At 38.9% G+C, this 25755-nt stretch overlaps 2 protein-coding genes across 2 annotated transcripts in view; one reads left to right on the forward strand and one right to left on the reverse strand.

The window, feature by feature from the left end:
- Nucleotides 1-25755, forward strand: part of LOC137240597 (UPF0047 protein YjbQ) — a 58234-nt gene that overhangs the window by 12751 nt on the left and 19728 nt on the right. The window contains exon 2 of the mRNA XM_067767083.1: nucleotides 11247-12336. Within this exon, the coding sequence (XP_067623184.1) occupies nucleotides 12144-12336 (193 nt within the window). The 5' untranslated portion in view covers nucleotides 11247-12143. The remainder of the gene's footprint in view (nucleotides 1-11246; nucleotides 12337-25755) is intronic.
- On the reverse strand, nucleotides 12893-16856 carry LOC137240106 (uncharacterized). The gene is made up of 6 exons (XM_067766036.1): nucleotides 16287-16856; nucleotides 15932-16008; nucleotides 13669-13773; nucleotides 13403-13615; nucleotides 13136-13295; nucleotides 12893-13080 (listed from the first exon to the last, which is right to left on the reverse strand). The coding sequence occupies exons 1-6, from the start codon at nucleotides 16465-16467 to the stop codon at nucleotides 12893-12895; spliced, it is 924 nt and encodes a 307-aa protein (XP_067622137.1). The 5' UTR covers nucleotides 16468-16856.

The following is a 25755-nucleotide window of genomic DNA, read 5'->3' on the forward strand; positions in this document are numbered from 1 at the left end:
GCTAAACTGTTGAATAAATAACTCCAATATGTAATAATACAAAATGGCCTTTATTCAAGTACTTCACAATAACACTTGTACTTTGCAACGAATAGCTTACTTAATAACCAAACTGATTGACAGCTCAAATGAAGCTCTACTATTCAAAATAATACTGCTATAGCTCGCTAGATAGCGCTTAATCCAAATCTCAAATCAAACTGAATTACTTCTTACTCGCTTGCCCCGCTTTTATAGTTTACGCTGCATACTTCTAGGCTCTTCGATTTCCAGAACTTACTAGTTGTTTCGGCTACAAAATCGCCAGCCACAACTACGTGCACAAATTATTGCTCTCTCTTGTGACAACTCAGATAAGATATATGCATGTGTTTGTGCATTGCCGCACCGCTGCTCGTATACGTACATATGTGTAGACGCAATTATTTATTCGTTTATGTAGATACATAAAGATTGAATTATTGATGTGAATGTTTGTAGTTTACAGTCTCTCGCGCGCACATAGGCATATAAGTAAATGCATCTGTGTGTGACATCTCTCTGGGCTGCCCTATATATGTGTATACTTGATTTAATTATTAACGTAAATACTGCTTGGCATGGCCTTAGCATCGCCTTAGTGATGGGATAATTTAGTGATGCTAATATCCGTGACAATGCCCTCCACCTAAGTCCGATCGTCCCGATCAGACAAATCTCTCGATCTAAACGTTGCTAGCCTTTCCAAATGGACCACCTTCATTTTGGTTCGTGGTTTACCGATGGTTTGTATGCGGTACACTACAGCGTTGATCCGTTTTACAACTTTGTATGGGCCTTCCCAATTACACTGCAATTTCGGGGACAAACCTTTTTTACGTTGTGGGTTGTATAACAGCACCAAATCTCCTTCCTGAAAACCTTCTGAATTAAATGCTTTATCATATCTGGCTTTCATCTTGTCACTCATAATCTTTGTTCGTTGCCTTTTCAGATCATGTATTTCTCTTGCTCTTCTTCCAAATCACTAGTGGATTTCCTGACATTTCTCTCCGCATTGGCATCTATCCCAAACTTCAAATCAGCTGACAGTCTAAGGTCATTGCCAAAAATTACTTTTGCAGGGGTTTGGCCCGTTGTCTCATGCACTGCTGATCGGTAAGCCATCAAGAATAATGGTATGCGGGTATCCCATTCTTTATGGTACTTGTCCACTACTTTCCTTAAGTGCTCCTCCAATGTTCTATTGAATCGTTCTACCATACCATCGGATTGAAGATGCAATGCAGTTGTCCGTGTTTTTCGAATGCCCAATGACTTACACATTTCCTGGAACACATTCGAAATTCCTGCCTTGGTCAGAATGTAACTCCATTGGTACACCATACCTTGCAACCCAATTGTTTATAAACACTTCTGCTACCGTTTCCTCTTCTTGATTTGGGATTGGGTATACCTCTGGCCATTTACTGAAATAATCCATAACTACCAGTACATATTTGTTTCCGCCGTTGCTAGTAGGAAATGGACCGGCGACATCCATAGCGATCCTTTCAAATGGCGCACCCGAGTTATATTGCTTCATCTGGCCATGACTTCGTGTTCTGGGCCCTTTCGCTCTGCTGCAAACCTCGCAGTTCGCAATCCACTCAGTGACCGACTGACGGCAACCAACCCAATAGAATCTCTGTTTAATCTTCTCGAGCGTCTTCGTGATTCCAAGATGACCTCCGCTTGGACCATTATGCAGCTCGCTGAGCACATCAGGAATCCTCTTTCTGGGAACAACTATCAGTTTATTCTTGTATCTACCATCCTCACTCTCCCATACTCGATGAAGGCAACGGGATATCAATTCTAAACTGTTCCACTGTGCCCAATATGACTGCTGACATCTTTTCTCTGTTTGTCTTTCATTTCGTTCGAGCCCTTGCATAACACGTGACAGATCTGCATCTTCTAGCTGGCACTTTCTTAGCTGTTCCTTGTCCCATTCATCTGTACATGTTATAGTCATTAGCCGGACATCTATAATGTCTTCTTTAGCCTCGGCTTTTGAACAGTGCTTGCATTCCAAACTACATGGTCTTCGTGACATTGCATCAGCATTTCCATAGGTACTACCTTTTCGATGCTCAATGGAAAAGTCGTAGCTTTGTAGTCGCTCGATCCACCGTGCCAATTGTCCTTCCGGATTACGGAACTGCTGAAGCCATTCCAACGCTGCATGATCTGTCCTGACACGGAATCGCTGGCCGTAGAGGTATTTGTGAAAATGTTTAATGCACTCTACCAATGCCAACAGCTCTCTCCGCGTAACACAGTAGTTCCTCTCTGGTTTTCCAATCGAACGGCTGTAATATGCAACTACTTTCTCCTGTCCATCGACCAGTTGTGATAAAACGCCTCCTATAGCATATCCACTCGCATCTGTATCTAGAATAAATGTTGCTCCTGGAATCGGATATGCTAACATTGGGGCAGTGCACAAACGCTCCTTCAATGTTTGGAAAGTCACTTCTTGCTCCTTCTTCCATTCAAAAGCTTTGTTTTTTCTTGTAAGCTCATGCAGGCTATGGGCTACGCTGGAAAAATTTTGTACAAATCGGCGGTAATATGTGCACAGCCCAAGAAAACTTCTCAATTCATGTAGGTTCTGTGGCCTTGGCCAATCCTTTACAGCCTCTATTTTTTCGTTCGCAGTGCAGATGCCCTCTGTCGTTACCTTGTGACCCAAATAATTGACTTCCTTTTTAAACAGCGCACACTTTTTGGGACTTAACTTCAGACCAGCGCCAGCTATTCTCTGGAAAACTTCCTCCAAGTTCTTAAGATGTTCATCAAAGTTCTTGCCCAATACGATGATGTCGTCCAGGTACACCAAGCATGTTTTCCAATGTAGTCCTTTCAGTACCTGGTCCATGAGTCTCTCAAAAGTAGCTGGTGCATTACAAAGTCCAAAAGGCATCACTGTAAATTGCCAAAGACCATCACCGACACTGAAGGCTGTTTTCTCTTTATCTTCCTCCTTCACCTCCACTTGCCAGTAGCCGCTTTTCAAGTCCAGCGTGGAAAACCATTTCGTACCAGATAGCGAGTCCAGAGTGTCGTCAATTCTTGGCAATGGGTAGCTATCCTTTTTCGTTACGTCATTCAACTTCCCGTAGTCCACGCAAAACCTCATTTTTCCATCCTTCTTTTTTACAAGTACTACCGGTGAGCTCCATGGACTAGCTGATGGTTCGATGACGCCGCTGTCGCTCATTTCTTGAATGATTTGACTCACAACTTCCTGCTTCGCCAGTGGAACACTACGTGGAGCTTGACGGATCGGCCTCGCATCTCCAGTGTCAATTTGGTGTTTCACAACGTTGGTGCGGCCTGGTTTAGAATTATCCTGGTCAAATATGTTCGCGTACTTTAGGAGCAGTTGTTTTGCCTTACTTTGATTGGCTTCCTCTAGCCCATGCGTCCATGCCGTGATATCATTTGAAAGATCAGTATTACTAGATGAAACGTATTCCAGGAGCTGTTCACAGTTAATAACTACTTCGGCCTCTTGGCATCTTCCCAAAATAGCTCCTTTGGTCAAATTGAATGGTGACTTGAACTCATTGAGTACTCTTACCGGAATACGTCCGTCTTGTTTTGTCATAGCCAGGGTTTTTCCTACAAGTATGTTCAGTGCTGATTTATTTGCTACTTCGACAACCCACAATTTGTTTGTCCCACAATCTCCATCTACCTTTGCCCAGATGACTGCTTCTGATTTTGGTGGTATTTGCTGACTCTCTTCCACCAGCACTCGTTTACTGCTGTAGCCTCTCTCGTAGCCGAAATTAAGTGGCACATCCATGTTCTTATATCGCATCGTCTTGCTTTGCATATCGATCTTGATGCCTTGGTTGATTAAGAAGTCCACTCCAATTATGATTTCATCAACAATACCTGCCACTATAAAATTGTGAAGTACCGTGACGTTCCCAATTGCTACTTCACATTCTACTTCTCCAATTACCTGGGTGTCCTCTCCCGTGGCTGTACGTAATCTTGCTCCAAGCAATGGTCTTATCTTCTTGTTGACTAAATCTGATCGAATAATGGAATGGGATGCACCCGTATCTACAGTTAGTAAACGTTCTTTTCCATCCACATGTCCTCTGACAGTAAGATTGCTTGACCTTCTTCCAATTTGCGAGATAGAGATTATGGGGCATTCAATTGAGGGAGCCAGCTGTCGCCCCTTGCGGCTGACTCGCTTTAGTTTAACGATTGAGTGGATTTGGAGATTTGATCGTCTCCTTCAGCTCTGCGTTTACGGCCACCCACATTGTTGGAACTATTGGAATTGCTACTGCAATGACGTGCAATGTGACCTGGGTTACCGCACTTGAAACATTTCATAACTCCGGCATTTTTCTGTTGTGATCCCTTCAGAGCTTCCAAAATTGTATCTACCCACTCCGGCCTTTCTACTTCCACACGATGAGCTTTGTATGCTGGTTTACTCAATAATGACGCCGTTTCCTGAGTCAATGCATGGGATACCGTTTCAGAAAATGTTTGCTTTGGGTTCGCGTATGTGGCTCGCTTCGTTTCGACGTCCCGTATGCCATTTATAAAGCTCTGAATCTTCACTCTTTCCGTGTATTCCACGGGTGCATCCGCATTTGCAAGATGAGACAATCTTTCAATGTCCGAAGCAAACTCCTGCAAAGTCTCGTAAGCTTTTTGGTAGCGGTTTTGCAATTCTATTTGAAATATCTGTTTCCTGTGTTCGCTTCCGTATCGCCGTTCTACAGCAGCCATCAATGCGTCATAACTGTTCCGTTTGTACTCTGGAATAGTCTGTAAGATTTCGGCAGCTGGTCCTTTCAATGCTACGAAGAGTGCGGCAACTGTATCTTCCACATTCCAGTTGTTCACTGCTGCGGTCTTCTCAAACTGTAGCTTAAAGACCTGGAAAGGAACAGAACCGTCAAAGGATGGTGTTTTTACCTTTGGATTACTCGCTGAAACTGCTGGACGATTTAATTGTAACTGCTGAATCCGATCTTTCAAAGCATCCATCTCAGCTTCCATTTTATCTTGTCGTTCACTAAAACCCTCCAACTGCGATGATATGCGATCCTCTTGCGCTTTCAACTGCTGAGCCAACTGAGATATCATATATGTCTTCTGTTCTTCCAGTTGCGATGCCATATATGTCTTCTGTTCTTCCAGTTGAGATGACATTTGCGACGACATTTCTGAGATACATGTCTCCTGTGATTCAATCTTCGCTGTTATACGTGTCTCTTGGGATTCCATCTGTGATGACATATACGTTTTCTGTTCTTCCAGTTGTGATGACATGTTGGTGGATATTTGTGATGACATTTCTGTTATACGTGCCTCTTGTGCTTCCAGTTGAGATGCCAGTTGCGACGACATTGATGCTACTGTCGATGTTTGTGCAGATATTGCAGCCAATATCATGTTCAAGTCTGTGCTGCTAACCGTCTGCGATGTTTCGTTTTTCTCTTCAATTTTCGTTGTCTCCTCGCCATCAAGATGAAAGACATACTCTTCCACATCAATTCCTTCTGCTTCCATTGCCTCTCGTAGCCGTGCCTGAAGTTCAAGTTTAACGCCGCTTGTATTCAATCCACGGCTCTCCAACTCCTTCTTCAACTGCTGGATCCTCAATTCACTGAACTTTGCCATGTCCTTGTTGTCCTCTAGAATTTATCCAACAATTCCTCTTCTGACACCAATTGTAACGAATTTGCTGCAAATCCTCTTATTTGCAACCTTCTGCTAAGTTCGTATCGCTAAACTGTTGAATAAATAACTCCAATATGTAATAATACAAAATGGCCTTTATTCAAGTACTTCACAATAACACTTGTACTTTGCAACGAATAGCTTACTTAATAACCAAACTGATTGACAGCTCAAATGAAGCTCTACTATTCAAAATAATACTGCTATAGCTCGCTAGATAGCGCTTAATCCAAATCTCAAATCAAACTGAATTACTTCTTACTCGCTTGCCCCGCTTTTATAGTTTACGCTGCATACTTCTAGGCTCTTCGATTTCCAGAACTTACTAGTTGTTTCGGCTACAAAATCGCCAGCCACAACTACGTGCACAAATTATTGCTCTCTCTTGTGACAACTCAGATAAGATATATGCATGTGTTTGTGCATTGCCGCTCCGCTGCTCGTATACGTACATATGTGTAGACGCAATTATTTATTCGTTTATGTAGATACATAAAGATTGAATTATTGATGTGAATGTTTGTAGTTTACAGTCTCTCGCGCGCACATAGGCATATAAGTAAATGCATCTGTGTGTGACATCTCTCTGGGCTGCCCTATATATGTGTATACTTGATTTAATTATTAACGTAAATACTGCTTGGCATGGCCTTAGCATCGCCTTAGTGATGGGATAATTTAGTGATGCTAATATCCGTGACAGTATAAATCATTGAGATCGGTGGTATATATAGTATATATCTCATACCACCGATTGTTCAGATAAGAAACTTTGCACAATTTCTGCCCCGTTTTAACAGCAAGAAGCTTCAAATTTCACCAAATGCTTACGTATATAGCATATATTGTTGTCTGAAAAAATCATAGAGATCGGTGGTACATATATTATATACCCCATATAAACTCTATTTTTTTGCCCCTTTTTTACGGCTAGAAGCCTCAAAATTCAAAACATTTCATCAAATAGTTACGTTTACGTCATATATTGTTGAAATACGTGATTCGTAGTCATAGTTTTTACACGCAGACCACAAAAAACCTGAAACTTTGCATCCTCACACAAAGTACCTACCTATTTTTTATTTTATATTTATCTTAAAAATCGTTTAGGTATGTAGATCTGTTCAGTAGATATTTCTTATCTTATACATCCGATTATTCGGAGATTACGAACGGGATAAGATTATTGTTCAGCCCCATTCATGAAAGGTATGAAGTCTTCGGCATAGCCGAAGATAGTCCCGTTCTTACTTGTTTAAGTTTATGAAAGTGCGTTTTTCTGTGACGATGAAGTCGGCGGTACGCTCGAGCGAAATAAGTATAGGCAGGTGGTCGGATGCCAATGTTACCATCGGCTGCCAGTTGACGCAGTTTACGAGTTCTGCGCTCACGATTGATATATCCGGCGAACTGTGACAGCTTCCTACCATACGTGTGGGGGCGTCTGTGCAGAACGTCGTTTCTTCTATTTGATCCGCCAACATCTCACCCCTACTGTCCGCCCGCAAGTTTGAATTCCATAGATAGTGATGGGCATTGAAATCCCCTCAGGTAATGCGATTGTTGCCAGTGAGTAAAGTGCTGATATTAGGGCGGTATCCACTGGGGCAACAGTTGGCAGGAGGGATGCAGATGTTGATGATTTTTAGGTTTACATTGCCTGACCGGACGGATAGGCCTTGGCGTTCTAAGACACTGGCCCTGCGGCCGATGTCGAGATCAAATATATGATTTTGCACAGAGTGGTGTATGATAAACGCGAGGCCGCCTCCACTTCCGCTTCCCCCTGTGGGTTAGGGGTTAGAATATGCCCACGGTAGGTATACCGGTCGTAAAAGGCGACCATAATACCATGGGTACCCAATCCATGAGTAAGGTGTTTTACTCGAAAGGTAGCAGGGTGGACGCGGTGTATCACCCTGTGGGACCCTAGGCAAGGTCTTTATAAAAACTGCTACCGCGGGAGCAGGAGTAGCCAGTGTGATCTGGTGCACTGCATCGAACGATGCTTTGTACTCAGGTCTCACCTCCTGTCCTGGGATGGCCCCCTTGTGGGAGCATCGCGGTGGCTGTGGTTTCAAATAGAGTTCACTTATGACACACGCTCTGAGTAGACTTGTTTTCCCTTGGGGACCCAAGACCCAGGGGAATTCGGTCTCATGCTTGCCACGGCAGTCCCAATTTCATTGAGAAACTGACCCTGAGGGGCAGATGATAGGTTGGTCACATCCCTTAATTTGTGACAAAATGCTGCAAATAAGTTGACGAAAGATGGTGAAGGAACGCATGTCTATCGTCAGCCGAAAACAATCGATAATTGTACGAGTGGGCCGGTGCTCATCTCGTCTCTTGAGATGTTTGAGGCTGCTTTAGACTGCGTAAGCGAATAGGAGGCGTTCGCTGTGTGGATGACCACATCCTATATGTGGTAGATTTGACGTTGTCAAATCACTGCAGTGTGGCGGACTGCAGTGCAAGGATATTGCTGGGCAGGTACTCGGTACTTACAGGTCTGTTGGCGGAAAAGGTTGGCCACATCCCTTAATTGTGGTAGGAGTGTATTTGGAGGCAAATCGGTGCATAATTGTTGCGTAATTGAGTGGAAATTGGAGCGAAATTAGTAGCAAAAATGGAAGCCAATAGTAGACAATATGGCACACAATGTTTGTCAACGTAGTGTGGCCTCAAGCGATGTCGAGGGGCATTGTTGAGGCGGGCACTCGGCACTCACAGGTCTGTGTGCGGAAAAGGTTGGTCACATCCCTTGATTTAAATTGTGATGGTGTTTTAAGACGGAGCATAATTGGATGCCAAGCTCACTTTGTTTGTCAATGTAGTGCGGCCCCTTAAGCAATATCTAAGCAAAACCAAGCTCCGTCGTTAACAATGTATTTATACATTGTTGTAACACTGCAGGACAGAAAAGGTTGGTCACATTCCTAAATTGCGACAAAAATACAATATCTCAATCTGGTTAACTTGTTAATCAGATATCGAGATATCTAAATCAATGAAAGAGGGACTCTGAGGCAAGCACGGAACTCGCGGTGGAGTTGCCGTGCAACCGGGTGCCATTACCCGAAAATGGAAGAGGAGGATGGATAGTCCTCCTCGGCCAAACCAAGGCTGGTTGACTTGAACACCCCGGAGGTAAGTCTTCACGACAGGGACTCCCGTAATACACGTTCTTTCCACTTCCGCTCTCGCGATCTTTTCTGTGGACACTATACCCAGAACAGGTCTGCAGAGCAGATCTTGCTGTGAGTGTAGTCTCTTGAATCGCAGCAATGCGGATGTTGTGCCGCTTCATGAAATCTCCTATCTCCGTGATCTTCCCAGTTAATCCTGTGATTCCAGTTGGGATGATATTTGCGACGACATTTCTGAAATACGCGTTTCTTGTGCTTCAATCTTCGATGTTATTTCTGACGACATTTCTGCAATATGTGTCTCCTGTGATTCCATATTGGATGTTATTTGCGACGAAATTTCTGAAATGCGTGCCTCCTGTGCTTCCATCTTGGATGTTAATGTCGATGTTTGTGCATATATTGCGGCCAATATCATGTTCAAGTCTGTGCTGGTAACTGTCTGCGATGTTTCGTTTTCCTCTTCAATTTTTGTTGTTGTCTCGTCGCCATCAAGCTGAAAGACATAGTCTTCCACGTTAATTCCTTCTGCTTCCATTGCCTATCGTAGTCGTGCCTGCAGTTCGAGTTTAATGCCGGTTGTATTCAATCCACGGCTCTCCAACTCCTTCTTCAGTTGCTGGATCTTCAATTCACTCCACTTTCCCATGTCCAAGTTGTATTCGAAGTCTTCCACGTTAATTCCTTCTGCTTCCATTGCCTATCCTAGTCGTGCCTGCAGTTCGAGTTTAATGCCGGTTGTATTCAATCCACGGCTCTCCAACTCCTTCTTCAGTTGCTGGATCTTCAATTCACTCCACTTTCCCATGTCCAAGTTGTATTCGAAGTCTTGGGAATTTATTCAACAATTCCTCTTCTGACACCAATTGTAACGAATTTACTGAAATTCCGCTTATTTGCAACCTTCTACTAACGTTCGCCTCGCTAAACTGTTGAATAAATAACTGCAATATTCAATAATGCAAAATGGTCTTTATTAGATTACTTTCACAATAACACTTCTACTTCTCAACAGATAGCGTGCTTAAACCAAACTGATTCTGATTACTCAGCTTTAAATCCTTTTATACTCTGTGATGTCTCGTTCGCATACTTCTAGGCGTTTCTATCTTCTAGAATCTACTATTTGTTTACCAGCTATAACTACAGATGCACAATTATAGCTTCTCGCATAGCCATATGCGCGTGTATATGTGAGTGATACTTCCACCGATGATTGCCTACTTTTGGGAATACCTATCTCAGATATATGCATGTGTTTGTGCGTTTCTCTCCGCTGCTTGTATGGACATATGAGTAGACATAATAATTAATTTGTTTACATACATACCAGTGTGGCAGCTTGCTTTATTGTTGTTGTGGCTTTATTTACTTAGTATGAGATTAGTGATGTGAGAATCACTTAGTGTCACTAATATTCGTCACAGTATTATACTAATATATGTATTTATTTTTGAAATATCATAAAGATTACTCAAATTAAAATAGTATTCAGTCACTATCGGAATAAAACAGGTAGGTTCCGTTCCGCCAATTTGTAGGAAAAATTGAAAATGAGCACGACGCAAAGTGGAGGAGAAGTTCGGCCTAAAATCTCTTCGGAGGTAATAGCGCCTTACATATATTTTTTTATTTTTTAACTGTTTGTTTTTTTCCTTCAACTATGAAGATACCCATGAGAGAAAGAAACAAAGGCGGGGAGCCCAATCATTTGAGTTTGAACAGAAGAAGTGAATGGAAAAATTATATCGAAAGCCTTACTAAAATCTGTTTAAATTACATCGATCTCGCTGTTAGCCTTTAATCCGTTGAGTAGATATGTTAACTCTAGCAAGTTAGTCGCGGTAGACTTACCCTGCGAGAGTTTAATGGTTGAAGATACCCTATGAGCTAGTCGCTTTGTCACGATCGATTCAAAGAGCTTGGGGAACAACACTGAGCTTTGTTATTACTCGATAATTTATAACACAGAATCTGTTCCCATTTTTGTAAAGTGGTATTATAAATGACTCTTTCCACTTCCTAGGAAATATTCCATGCTTTGGGTATGTGGTAAAAAGACATGTAAGGGGTTTACAAAGGAATTCAGCACACGTAATCAGCACCTATATCTGGAAATTCATAGAATAGGAATTTTTGAAGTTTTCCAGTTGCCTGCATTAAAAATATGAAATTTTGTAATAAAACTTATAAGCGATATGGGCCTGGAAACACGCTAAATTAATAAAAAAACTGGTCCTTTGGATTTTTGATCTATTTGCTCATACACATACATATATGTCTTTATACATATGTACAGGTATAATTACCATTACTTAACCAACACTTTTCTGTATTTCTTTCAATTTTCAGGTGCTCTCCCATTAGATTTGAGTGTGGTAATAAGAATGCAATAATTTCAAACGGAAACGTGTGTAGCGTAGTTTCTTTGGCGAATAAAAAACGAGAAAACACCAGAGATATCCACCACGTGAATACATTCACGAGAGTTGCATTTACTGTTTCTGCCTTAGATTTGGTCCAATAAAAAAATTAAATAGTAAAAGCACTAAATTGCAACGATTATTTGACTTGAATGCACAAATACTAGAGTTGTGAGCTGTCGAGAGCGAATTACACTGCACATTCATCCCTAAGTCGGGTCAATTGAGCGGCACCGTTAAGCAGACGTCAATAAACTACTTAATATATATACATCATATACTTACGTACATAAATGCCGAAATTCAAATGATATTTGAAAAAATTAAATTAAAATAAATGTGTGCAGTATATGTATGGATATTAATAATATACAAGATCATAGAGAACAATTAAGGAAAATTTGAAAGCGCCTTTACTGCCAAAACGTCGACAAAAAATCCAAACACACCAGCAACATCATCTGCTTTTGCAGGATCAGCAGCAGGTGGCCGTCGATCAAGTAAAGTAATAACAGTGGCAACGTCAGCGGCAGCATCAACTGCTGCTAAAACAACGGCAACAACGACAACAACGGCGGTCCCATCGTCATTTGGTGGTGGTGGTGGTGGTGCAGGCACTGGTGCTGGTGGTGGTGGTGGAGGCGGTGGCGGTGGCAGTAGCGGTGCAGGTGCACGTAATCGTAGTGGGCGACGAAGTCAAAGCAGCACTATTCCGCACCAACAGCAGCAACACACGACAACAATTACTAATACCAGAAGCGGTCATAATATTAAGGCAAGTGCGAGCCGTAATAGCAATATTCGCAGTTCTTCGTCCAATAGCACAATGGCATCGTCCAATCACCGTGGTGGCGGCGGAGGTGGTGGCGGTAGTTCGGGCCTACAAATTGGCTCGGCGTGGTTTCAACGCAAAATCAATTTACGACCGCAGCATCGAGGTGTTCATTTAGTAACAGAGGAGATACTCCGACAAATGCCCGAATTAGGGCAATTTTCAGTGGGATTATGTCATGTACAGAGTAAGTTTTGCAAAGTTATTTTGAATAATTAAGTGATTTTTTTTATTTATTACACTATCTATGTAACATTCGGTTGTTTAGAGAACCAAACAACTTTTTTTAAGGCATCAATGAGTAATTTCTCTGTTTTTCGAAGTTAGCGTCCAAAACGTAGATGCTTGATTATCCTACTAGAGTTGTGGCAATTACCCTACAAGAATACTGACTATCATATGATTGTCAGCAATGTCAACCTAACGATCAGCGCCTCATACAAACTGTCTATCACAAACTTAAGGGGACTTGCGCAAATGTGATGTAAACAACTGTGTACGTGTGAGTTTTTGTCTCCTTCTTATACACCAACATCGCCCACTGATTAAGTATATAGCCGTACTGCTCACTCTCATTCCATTTCCTGGATCAGTGCTGACACTCTAACTATCAAAAAGTTTCATAAATGATAGTTTACTGTAGATTTGTAGGTTTGACTGTAGGTTTGACTGTTATACTATCACAAATGACCATTGTTATATTCCGCCAAAAATGAAACAATGCTTTTTGCTTTTTATTTACTTTATTTCACTAGGTTTTTAATTTTGTATGTGATAAAGGCATAAGTGTTTCTTATTTGTTGAAAATAAATAGTTTTATAAACCTTATTTTTTTTTTGAACATATTTTTGTTGTGTTGTTCGGTGGTGGCTCTTCGTTAACGCTGCCCTGACGTCTTTTTCGAAATGCAAGGCACCTTTTTCGAAAACGCCTAGAAAGTAGACATAAATGTTTAAAAATTTGATGATTATTTATAGTAAACTCACCTCTTAACACTGGATCAACCAATGTTAGGTTACCCAGTGCCCTTTTGACCCCTCCCCTGCCATCCCAATTGAACTTGTCCAAAAGCGAGTCTGCGAAAATGTGTCTCAAAACACTGTCCACCTCTGTCGAGGCTCCTTTTATTCTGTGGATGTATGTAATCTGTAAAATAATAAAACACAAAATATATATAAAATTGATTTTTGAAATTTTTACTATCATTTAAGTTCAATTTGAAAATAGGAGTTCGACACCAAAATAATTCTTACCATGGATTGCACGAAATCGGTATTGCTCAATTTTTCCTCCACCTCTAAGAGCACTTCAAGGGATTGTAGAGGTAGGAGACTCGCAATCTCGTCCAACGCGCTATCTCGGATTTCTCCCGTCATGAGGCACACCGACCTCTCAATATGCTCTGCAACTACTTTGCACTCACGCAGCAGCGCATTTTGCGCCAACATTTCCGACTTATTCGCTGACTAATAAAAAAAAAAAATTAATGTCTGCATAATTGCATTACATCATTACTTACATTTTGATCGTGTGCCTCCAAATTTTGCACAATGACAATCTGATTTTTTGTGATGGCGCTTACGCCATTCATTACAGATGCAACTGTTTCCATAATACTTGTTTGCTTTAATGAAGAGATGTACATAAATTTATTAAAAAAATTAAAAAATATAAATACATGCATAAGTATGGAATTAAAAATAGTAATATAGAATTAATCATGATTCAAACACCCACAAGGTGTGGCAGATCCTACACGTTCAATAAATATCGCTATACTTGGATCGTGATAAATATTAACAATATTTATTGAAATGGTGGATCGAGTGTAGGTCCTAAACGAACTGATTGCTAAAAATTTGCACATTCACTCAAACATTACTGTACTCAACACTTCAAAAATCTTGAAGATAATTCAAGCTATATATTAAAAAGCCATAAACTTTACCAATTTTTGAATATATGGCATTTATTGTACCTCATTTATTAATATAAACCATAAAATTTAATTTATAATAAAGCTTTTAGTTATTTGTTAATTGCTTTTTAAATTAATATTGACCCTCTATCAACTCTGTTGTCCTATTTTCCTTCATTCCACCCCATTCGACTGTCTTCATCCACTGACTTCCACTCAATTCGCTACATACCCACAATTCAAGGCAAAAGTCTAGTTGAGGGTCGACTGCTAATATGCGTCAAAAAATATCGAGAGAGGTGTCAAAAGACGCATATTAATCTCGAGAACAATAATGCGAAGGCGGAAAAGAAAAATTGTATCTCTGTCCGGAGATATTTGCAGTTGAAGTTGGCGATTTTCATGTCACAAAAAAAATTGTGAACATAAGTGTTTTGTGCGGATATGGTTTTGGTCTCCAAACCAGTGTTGGACCCACCCAGGGTTATTTTTTATAAGCGCGGCCAAAGGCCGCCAACGCAGAAAGGTGTTCTGCCCAAAAGTACTATGGATTTCACTACCGGTTTCGGAGGGACTTTTTTCGGTTTTTCGTTAAAATCTTTTAAACGAGTTAAAATTTTTGCGTAAGGAAGGCTAATGATGAATTTTCATACGGTTATGTGCATGCGGAAGCTTTAGCACCGCTACGTTTATACCCTCGATTTACTTTTCATTCCGTTTTTATTTTATTCGAGGGCGTGGAACGATAAATGGAGCACCAACTTTTGTTTGTTGTATCTGTGCTTGGACTATTGGTAAATTTGGTTGGAATATATGCTTTTCAACATGGGCATGGTCATTCACATGGAGGGAGAGGGCATGTTCACTCTCACGATGGTGGTGACGCTCATGGACAGGTGTTTAAGCGTTGCAAGATCCACATTTCTGGACCTTCTGTTCAGACTTTATGTGCGCCATAAAATTGGAAGATTCGAAAAATGTTGATCCCAAATATGCATGCGCGCACGATATTTGCATCAGTTGGCGTTAAGCAAATCTATAAACAATTGGATTATGTGTGATAGTGGTGGGACACAATGACTACGGAGTCGGTCAAAAATTTAGAACAAGTTGTGCTTTCCTTTCATTATTTGGTAGCTGGATATTGATTAACAAAATAAAACAATTATACTACGGTAATAGTCTAGTTGATGGGTCGACTGCTAATACGCTACCAAAAATATCGAGAGAGGTGTCAAGACGCGTATTAATCTAGAGAACCATAATCCGATGGCGGAAAAGAAAAATTGTATCCATGTCCGGAGATATTTGCAGTTGAAGTTGGCGATTTGCATGTGGTTGTTGTTGTGTTCGTACCCACAAAAAAATTTGTGCATCACCGAGGCGGTAGCCACGGTTATACCACACACCCGGACTTGGCATGGCGTAGCCCAGGGTTATTTTTTATAAGCGCGGCCGAAGGCCGCCAACTCAGAAAGGTGTTCTGCGCAAAAATACTATGGATCCCACACCCGGTTTCGGAGGTACCCGTGGGTATTTTTCGGTTTTTCGTTAATATCTTTTGAACGAGTTAATATTTTTATTTTCCGCCTTCGGATTATTAATACTGATATCAAGACGCGTCCTTTGACACCTCTCTCGATATTTTTGGTAGCGTATTAGCAGTCGACCCCTCAACTAGACTATTACCTATACTACTAGTATCATTCCAATTAAGATTTTACTTAGTCAAATAACGATCAATCAATTTCTAAACACAAAAGAAATACAGTCATAAAACAATAAAAAACGATACATTAATTTACGAATTGAAAATACTTTAAATTTATAACATACTATTAAATTATAAATAATTTAAACTTACTGTGGTCTGTAACACCTGCATTTGGTTTTTTAGTTCAATTTGATTTCGAGCAATTTCCCTTAGTGTGCGTAAAAATTCTGAAATAAAAACAAGTATACGTAATTACAGGTTTTACTTGGCACTTAATAAGTTAATAAGGGTTTGCATTAAGGGTGGGACTATTCGAATAATAAGGAAAGGAATTCGAATAAACGAATAAAAAGTTCGAATAAATACTATTCGAATTATTTGAAACGAATAAATTTATTCGTTTATTTGAATAACGTTTATTAGAAAATAATCCCACCACTAGTTTGCATACATGCATAACATTTTTTTGAATCTTAAGTGCTGCCAGCAAGCAACTTGAAATTACCATCATTGAATTCTGGTGTTTGGTGTGTCGGAGTTGAATGCTGTGCCTGTGGTTGGGTACGGTTGCCCTCGGATAGCTGCGGTTGATAGCATGGTATAAATGGTTGATGTGTTTGTGGTTGAATTAATTGCTGTTGCTGTGGTTGATCAAATTGGATATGGTGAATGTATGAATTATGCATAACTTGTTGTGCTTGTTGTTGATCTGCCTGTGGTGATTTCTTTTCAAGAAATCTTCGTTTCTTAATGGTCGGTGGTGCTGAAAATAGGAAATGATCAGATAATCCTGCAATTATATTCAAACTACAGAAACTTATTTACATGATTTTACACTTACCATTTTCAGGTTGGCTGTCTTCCACAATCCAATCATCAAAATTAAAAGAATTTTCTGCATTCATGTAAAATAATATTTTAATTATTTTTAAAAATTTTTTTTGTATTTTTATTTATTATTATTGTTTATATTTGTTTTTATTTTTTTTTTTAATTTTTATTTTTTTTCTTTATTTTTTTCATATTTTTTTTTATTATCATTTTTATTTTTTATGCAGAATGTGTGGGTTTATGCGAAAAATCGTTGAATAGGTGATGCAAAAGTGGAATAAGGTGAAACTTCTGATCAAGGGGAATACAAAAGTATTTGTAATCAATATCCTCATAAGATAATTCGACCTTTTCTGTCATTAAATCTGTAGCAACTACTATTCCAAGATTATGAGAAGACTCAAGGGGCTCTTCAAAATAGTTTTCAGTCCTTTTAAATACGTTGCAAATAACTTTTTTCGAATTAGAAGATTCAATTATATTAAGAACTTTAATAGGGCCCACCTTTCCGCTAAAACAAAAGGAATCCTTTCTCTTCAGAGGGTTTACAACAAATGCTCCCATTTTCGAAGACTTTCCCGTAGTTACATTAAATCCTTGTCTTTCATCAAGTCTGAGGAATATCTGTTGTAGAATACAGTTAGGCTTGTTTACAAGTTGTTTTAAATACTGCATAAAGTTTTCGAACCTATATGCTGAGAATGAATCAAGAGGGCCAAACTGCTTGACGCAATCTGGCAAATGAAGAAGACCGTGGATGTTGAAGCAAACATACTCATCTCCGAATAAATCACCATAGTAACTAACAAAGTCATTTAAAAGGTTTTGGGCGACGTCATGGTTTGTTTTACACGTCCATTCACTCGATAAAAGCCTTATAGCACAATGCAATAATAGGAAATGGTAGTATAAGTGGCTTTCTACACAATCTTTTAGCAACAAAAATTGCCTAAACTCAGTGGATTTCCAATTTTTACGCTCGCTTAATTTTCTGGATATGCGTCCAAACTCAGAGGGAACAAACTGAGCGTCATAGTAAATTTTTTCATTCACAGTTTGCACATCTATATATTTTAAAACTTGTTTCAACCATCTATTAGTAACACCCAGATCAACCAGATGCATACAATCCAGAGGAAATTGAGAAACCATGCCAAATCCTGTTTCTTCCAAAATACTCTGCTTTTCTTTGAATTCGCCAACATGATGGGAGGATCACAACGCAAATCAAAAGTCAAATCCGATCTTGGAGGGCCAACTTCTTTTGAATAACACACCCTATCGATGTACGAGCCTCTTTGGCTACATTTGGGACAACCGCTTTTGCCACTGTGAGACAAAGTGCTCGTAACGAATGCCCTTGCAGGGGAGTCACAGCAAAATAATCGCACATTGAATTTTTTTAGGGTTTCAGTATGACCAACTTTAACTCCCGCTTCTCTTAACCACTGAACTTCCAAACAGAAATCTTCCATGAAATCATTAAGACTTTCGAGTTTTTTTAAACCAGGAAAGCACGCAATTAAAAAGGGATCAACATTGGGAAAATTAGAAAGTGCGCCAAGGATTGGCCATAAAACTCGGTCGGAACTTTAAAAAAGGCTTAAACCATCAATACCTACATCAACTAGGACTTTATCAACATCTTCAAGATTTGTAAAAGGGTAAAAATTAAAATAACTTTGAATACCGATGTATAGGTATTCACCATTAGGAATAGTTCGAATATTCACCGATTCCCTACTGGTTTTCATAAGGGTTTTAGCAGAAAATGGTAAACCTTTTACTTTCATTCTATTCAAAGTTTTAAGCAAATCATCAACAGAATTTTGGGACTCATTATTCCTAATGGCCCATGCCCTTATTTCTTTGGCATTGTTAACTTCACTTTCTAATGTAATTGCACCATAATTTAAAGTACTTGCAATAGTAACGCCTGCCTCAATCAAGAAGCTACTTTCTGTTGCAGTTGTATCACAAGCTAAAAACGGACTTTCGGATGCAATATGATCATAATTCAGAGACCTTGCACATGGAACGCTTAACTCTGATGAAAGCGCACTTGCAGATGGATTGCAAGAACTGGCTTTCCCGAATATGGAAGTACTTTCTGGTACAATTGCACCAATGGAGTTTGCGAGAAGAGCGCTTTCCTCATGCGGAAACACATTTAAAAACGAATCACCACTAACCACTATTATTTTTCCCGCATCAATTTTTTGGGTGCGCCCCATACATTCCGACAGCTTTTTGTATTTTTTAATTTTATTTTCGAATTTTTTTTTTTTCTTTTAGCATGGAGCTTTGAAATGCTCTCTTTTTCATTTTTTAAACTTATTTTTTATTTGGTATTCGTCGGTTGAAAATTGCGCAATTTAAAAAATAACAAAACAACCGTAATAATCATTTAATTGGCATATGACAGTCAGAAGTGACAACATGATAAAATCGGATAAACTGTTCTCGCAGACATAAAATTCCGTTGAGAATTATGTATCTGTCTCACATGCATAATGGTATCTGCTGTATGTTCTTTTGTTCTGTACCAGGTGTCCGAAGCTTTCCCAGTTTGAGTTATTTTTCATGATTATAGGCTGTCGTTGGGTACACGCGGATATGCGTGTGCGAACAAAGGAACATACACAAATTTGAGTATCAATGATTACGTCATCGCAGGATCAGCATTGTCATTTACAAGTGTGAGTGTATTAGTAAAACTATCAGCGTTTCTTGTAGGGTAGTTATAGCTTAGAAACTGGCAACACCTTTTAATTTGTTGTTGTTGTAGCGATAAGGTTACTCGCAGACTTTGGGGAGTGTTATCGATGTGATGGTCGTTTGCCGGATACAGATCCGGTAACACAGCACCATTAAGGTGCTAGCCCGACCATCTAGGGAATTATTTATATGGCCACATTAAACCTTCAGGCCATCCCTCCCTTCCCACCCCCAAGTTCCATGAGGAGCTTGGGGTCGCCAGAGCCTCGTCTCTTAGTGAAACAGGATTCGCCGCGGATATTGCGCTGGCAACATGAAAGGGTTGCGCTACACAGCCCCTTGAATCTGGTATTTTAGTCGCCTCTCACGACAGGCATACCTACCGCGGGTATATTCTGACCCCCTAACCCGCTGGGGTCCTTTTAATTTGTAATGTTGTTGTATTAAGGTTTTGGGGAGTGTTACCGATGTTGATCATCCTTTCCGATTAATTTGTCCAAAAGGAGGATCTTCGTTTTATTTAAGTTCAAAGTTGAAGTTGATAGCACGTTTTGTTTGTGTTTTATGCGTGCAAGTAACTCTTTGAGTGGTGAGTTAAAATGTGTGACGACATTAACATAACGGCAACGTGTTGTGATTCAATTCATAGCGACGGCAGAGACTAAATGAGTAAACAAAGTCAACAGTGAGTGGGAAAGGGTGGTGAGCGGCCAATAAATCGAAGATGTCACATCTGTAGGCAATGTTGACTGTTTTTTTTTCGATATCCACGGCATCAATTATCTCGAATACGTTTTCGCTGGCGAGATAGTTACCGGAAAATTCTACGTTGGCGTTTTGGAAAGGATGTGGGCACGTGTTTTTCGTGTCCGGCCCGAACTTGCCAAGGATGGCTCGATCTGGCATCACAACAGTGCAGCGGCCCAGCCTCAATATTGCTCACTAAAACTTTTTTTCTCACTAAGGAAGACCACCAAGGGTGCTTCGAATAATGGGACATATCCTGGAATCGTTGTGAAATAAAATTTTGTGTAAAATGTAACCACATGAGCAGATAAGCTAGTTTTTATACTAAGCTGAGCAGAGCTTACAGACTATATTAATTTTGTTCGCATAACGGTAATCCGTAACGGCATAAACTTATCGAGATTCTATATATCAAAATGATCTGGGCGAAAAAGAAATTCATTTAGCCATGTCCGCCCGTCCGTCCGTAAACACGATAATTGAGTAAATTTTGAGGTATCTTAATGAAATTTGGTATGTAAGTTCCTCGGCACTCATCTCAGATCGCTATTTAAAATGAACGAAATCGGACGATAACCACGCCCACTTTTTGGATATCGAAAAACCGAAAAAGTGCGATAGTTCATTACCAAAGGCGGATAAAGCGATGAAACTTGGTAGATGGGTTGGCCTTATGACGCAGAATAAAAAATTGGTAAAATTTTGGACATTGGGCGTGACACCGCCCACTTTTAAAAGAACGTAATTTGAAAGTTTTGCAAGCTGTAATTTGGCAGTCGTTGAAGATATTGTGATGAAATTTGGCAGGAAAGTTACTCCTATTACTATATGTGCGCTAAATAAAAATTACGAAAATCGGGTGACGAACACGCCCACTTTTTAAAAAAAAAACTTTGTTTAAGTCAAATTTTAACAAAAAATTGAATATCTTTACAGTATATAAGTAAATTATGTCAACATTCAACTCCAGTAATGATATGGTGCAACAAAATATAAAAATAAAAGAAAATTTCAAAATGGGCGTGGCACCGACCTTTTTCATTTAATTCGTCTAGAATACTTTTAATGCTATAAGTCGAACAAAAATGTATCAATCCTTGTGGAATTTGGTAGGGGCATAGATTCTATGACGATAACTGTTTTCTGTGAAAATGGGCGAAATCGTCCTTCCGCTCGGCCGTTAACATGATAACTTGAGCAAAAATCGATATATCTTTACTAAACTCAGTTCACGTACTTATCTGAACTCACTTTGTATAAAAAATGGCCGAATTCCGACTGTGACCACGCCCACTTTTTCGATATTACGAAAAATTAAAAAAAAGCCATAATTCTATACCAAGTACGAAAAAAGGGATGAAACATGGTAATTGGATTGGCTTATTGACGTAAAATATAACTTTAGAAAAAACTTTGTAAAATGGGTGTGACACCTACCATATTAAGTAGAAGAAAATGAAAAAGTTCTGCAGGGCGAAATCGAAAGCCCTTGGAATCATGGCAGGAATACTGTTTGTGGTATTACATATCGTTAGCTTAATGTGAAAATGTGCTAACTCACTTTTTACGAATTTTACAGGAGAAGAAAAAAATGAATAATTTTTGAAATAACTTTTTTTTTCAAAACTGTGAATGGGGATACCTTAGTTGCAATACAATTTCCACACTCAAAACAAATTTTTTCTCCTGACAGCACTTTACTCAATATGTCTCCCCATCACTCCTCGCCTTTAATGATTGAAATATAACACTAAAACTATATATTTCACAAAAAATACTCTTTATTTGTCAAACTATTTCTAACGGTTCTGATCTGGACTCTTTTGCCGGATGGTGCGCAGACAATAACTTATTTTTAAATTGAAACAAATGCTGTGTTGTGTCTTATTCCATAAAGACAACTGCCACAAACTTTATCTACAAACTATATGCTAAACCTCTTAATCTTTGTCAAGAGAGTAAAGACTTGGTTGTAATTTTTGGCTCCAAACTCTCTTTTTCTAGTCACATTGACTTCATTGTTTCAAAATTTGTTGCAATGGTTGGGTTCAGTAGAAGTAACACCAGTGACTTTAAGGACCCTATGACGTTGAAGGCACTTTATATATCGTTGGTCAGAAGTGGTCTTGAATCTAACTCCTATAAAATTGATAAATTTCAAAGAATTTATACAAAAATTGCTTTACGTATGCTTCACTGGCCAGACGGCCTCCCATCATATACCAGCAGGTACAAATTGCTTGGCCTTTAGGCTTTGCATGACAGAAAAACTTTTATCTCACTCATCCTTGCCTATAATATAATAAACTTTAGCACGAATTGCTCTGATTTATCTAATTTGTTCATTCAATATATTCCACTGCGTGATCTTCGGCATAATAGTTTATTTATCTAAGTAACTCATAAAACGAATTATGCTATGAATGAACCTATAACTAGGACTATACATCTAGCAAATCGATTCAGAATTGTTTTTAATTTTAATAACAGCTTATATAAGTTTAAGCTTGAATCGTTTTCTATTTTTAACTAGTCTGTAAGAAAGCAAATAGTTATCGACATGTAAGAATTGAAGTAGATTATTGTTAGCTCAAACCATGTATTAATCACCAAAGGCATATCTCAATGGGGTGAATCCAATTTCAAGGCGTTGTGTTCGCAACCCTCTCAAGGGGTTGCCAGCGCAATATATAGCTTCTTCCCCCCAATTGTCAACCTCACCTAACCGTGGCGAATCCTGTTTCATTGACAGTCGAGGCTCTGGCGACCCCAAGTTCCTCATGGAACTAGGGGGTGGGGAGGGCGGGATAACCTAGAAGGTTTAATGTGGTCATATCAATCGTTCCCGAGATGGTCGGGCTAGTACCTTAAGCCTAGACGGTCATCCTTCGTCAATACGACTACGCACGATCTTATTTTCACTGTAAATATGTTTTTATTGTCCGTGTTGATCTCCGTAAATAGATTTTTTTTTCGGTTTTGTTTTACGGCGTAGTCAAATTGACGAGGGATGACGTTTATGTAACTTTCAGGTTCTGGTGGTATATTTTTCATGATCGACTAGTGATTTATTTCGTTTGCCACGACTACTAAGCAACTGTTAAATGATGAGGAAATAGAGAAGTTTCTCTCGATCGATGACGATGAGTTGGAAAACGAAACTAGTGAATTAAGTCACAAAAATTAAGACACAGAAATAGATCAAGACGAATGCACCTAAAATAGAAACTCGTCAGGTGGAGAAACTAGTGTGGATCTATGCGATTATGCTCATAATTCAAGCTCTTCAGATGAAGAAACTGAGGTGGATGAAGACGAAGTTCCCCTTAATATTTTAAAATCAAATTCTAATATTATATCATGCTCTAAAGTAATAGGAACAGGTGGCCATTATGCCAATTTTTCGTTATGTTGAATATTTGTTTTATAAATTTTGTTTTTTGTTTGTTATTTACACACACAATATGTTTAAAGTCGGACAAAAGCCTTTAAAACGTGTAGATTTTATAAAAACCCTTTTTACTCGCCTTATAAATAGTCATTTAGATGACAGACTTAATATGCCAACTATTACCACTACGATAAGAAATGACATACTAAATTTACGTCCTCATCCTGCACAAATCGATCTAAAAATATGATACCGGTAACAGAAACTAAAAAACGGAAGATTTGTGCCATGCGTCCTTCTTCCAAACGAAGAATAACGAAGGTGGTATAAGCAAAGTGCCATAGTGGAGAATATAAAGTTGATGTTTGTGCCTCCTGTCTTATCTGAGGTTAGAACTTTAAATGTTGCTTTTCCTATTTAAGTTTAATTATTTAGTTTTAAGAAACTTAAAGACTTGTATGAGAATTCCTGCCCCAAATTGTGATTTTTTATTTTTTAAAAGTCAATCCCTTAAAGTTTAAGCCAATTGATAGACGACTGTGAATTATTAAATTTAGTTAAAAGAATATAAGTTTTTCTTTTTATTTTTGACTTGTATTTACCAATAATGAAATAGATTAAAAAAATAAAATAAAACGCGTTCATTATTTCTACTCTCACCCTTCTGAAAATGGATTTAAAATAGGTCGTCGTCATAATGACGAAGGATGACGTTAATGTACAAAAAATAAGGATGACCGTCCAGGGTTAATAGTGCGTTGTTAGCGGAACGTCCGGATCTATATCCGGCAGAGGACCATCAACATCGGCAACACTCCCCAAAGCCTTCGACAAGTGTCTTTATCGTTAATACAACAACAACAAAGCATGTAATTTTAGAATGAATTAAATAAATAAATAAAATGCGCGCACAAAGAAATTACTAGTAATTCAGATTGATATTATTGACAGGTTGACTTAGCTCATTTTTTTTAACAGCTGACGACTTAGCACATTTACGTAAAAATGAAAAATTAAAATATTTTTTTGTTGTGCTCGATGTATTTTGAATTCAGTTTTAAAACTGCATTAAAATAAAGTTTTTCAAAAAAGTGACTTAGCACATTTTCACATTAAGCTAACGATATATAAATAAATAAATAAAGTACCTGAAAGATGATGTTCTGGGTCACCCTGGTCCACATTTTCGTCGATATCTCGAAAACGCCTTCACATATACAACTAAGGTTCACTCCCTTTTAAAACCCTCATTAATACCTTTAATTTGATACCCATATCGTACAAACACATTATAGAGTCACCCCTGGTCCACCTTTATGGCGATATCTCGAAAAGGTGTCCACCAGTAGAACTAAGGCCCACCCCCTTTTAAAATACTCATTAACGCCTTTCATTTGTTACCCATATCGTACAAACACATTCTATGGTCACCCCTGATTCACCTTTATAACGATTTCTCGAAAAGGTGTCCACCTATAGAACTATGGCCCACTCCCTTTTAAAATACTCTTTATTACCTTCCATTTGATACCAATGTCATACAAACACATTCCAGAGTTACCCTAGGTTCATTTTCCTACATGATGATTTTAACTTATTTTGTCTCCAAAGCTCTAGGCTGAGTATGTAATATTCGGTTACACCTGAACTTAGCCTTCCTTACTTGTATTTATTACCTTTTTGCTTACTCACAACCCTCACCGCCTCCAAACGGCATCATCCGACCTGATTCGGTCACGATACGACGTTGAAAGGCATATTGAATGAATTTCAGGTTTCCATAAGTTGTCTTTCTCCTTATGTCCTCCGTATTGTTTCGTTATTACTTTTAGCTCTTCATTTTCATCTCCCCGCTATGGTTGTCCTAATGTTGTGTCCATGAATCCGTTGTTATTGTTGCTTCCGCTTATTTCTTTTTAATTTGCTCTTTAATTTTGCCGACTAAAGAAAAAATTGAGGTCAAGCTTATTTAGAGGATATGTTGTGCCATTGTGAGGAGCAGGTCGATGATTTACTTGTTATGAAAAACGTGCAATAGTACATATGCAAACCTTTTTTTTCGTGGCATAAGTACATTTTTATGTATTTACACATTAAAGGGTTTGCATTGAGTTTTATTCGAATTTGTTTGAGAACGGTTAAAGTTGCAGGTTAATTTCTTGACAAAATTTTTGAGTGAATTAAATTTTTCATTTTTGTACACTTTGACATTTAATGGCGATACAGATACTTCCCTAAGGTATTGACGAGATTTATTGATATTTATCACCCTTTTGCTCTTTATTGA

The sequence above is a fragment of the Eurosta solidaginis genome, chromosome 2 (genome assembly GCF_040869045.1).
Source record: "Eurosta solidaginis isolate ZX-2024a chromosome 2, ASM4086904v1, whole genome shotgun sequence".
Classification (NCBI taxonomy): Eukaryota; Metazoa; Arthropoda; class Insecta; order Diptera; family Tephritidae; genus Eurosta; species Eurosta solidaginis.

Excerpts from the sequence above, each read along its gene's own strand:
- LOC137240106 (XM_067766036.1), bottom strand. The coding sequence starts at position 16,467 with ATGCATAATTCATACATTCACCATATCCAATTTGATCAACCACAGCAA. Across the intron at positions 16,009-16,286 it reads AACACCAGAATTCAATGATG|AATTTTTACGCACACTAAGG; the intron begins GTAATTTCAAGT and ends TTTTTATTTCAG. Across the intron at positions 13,616-13,668 it reads TGGAGGCACACGATCAAAAT|TCAGCGAATAAGTCGGAAAT; the intron begins GTAAGTAATGAT and ends TTTTTTTATTAG.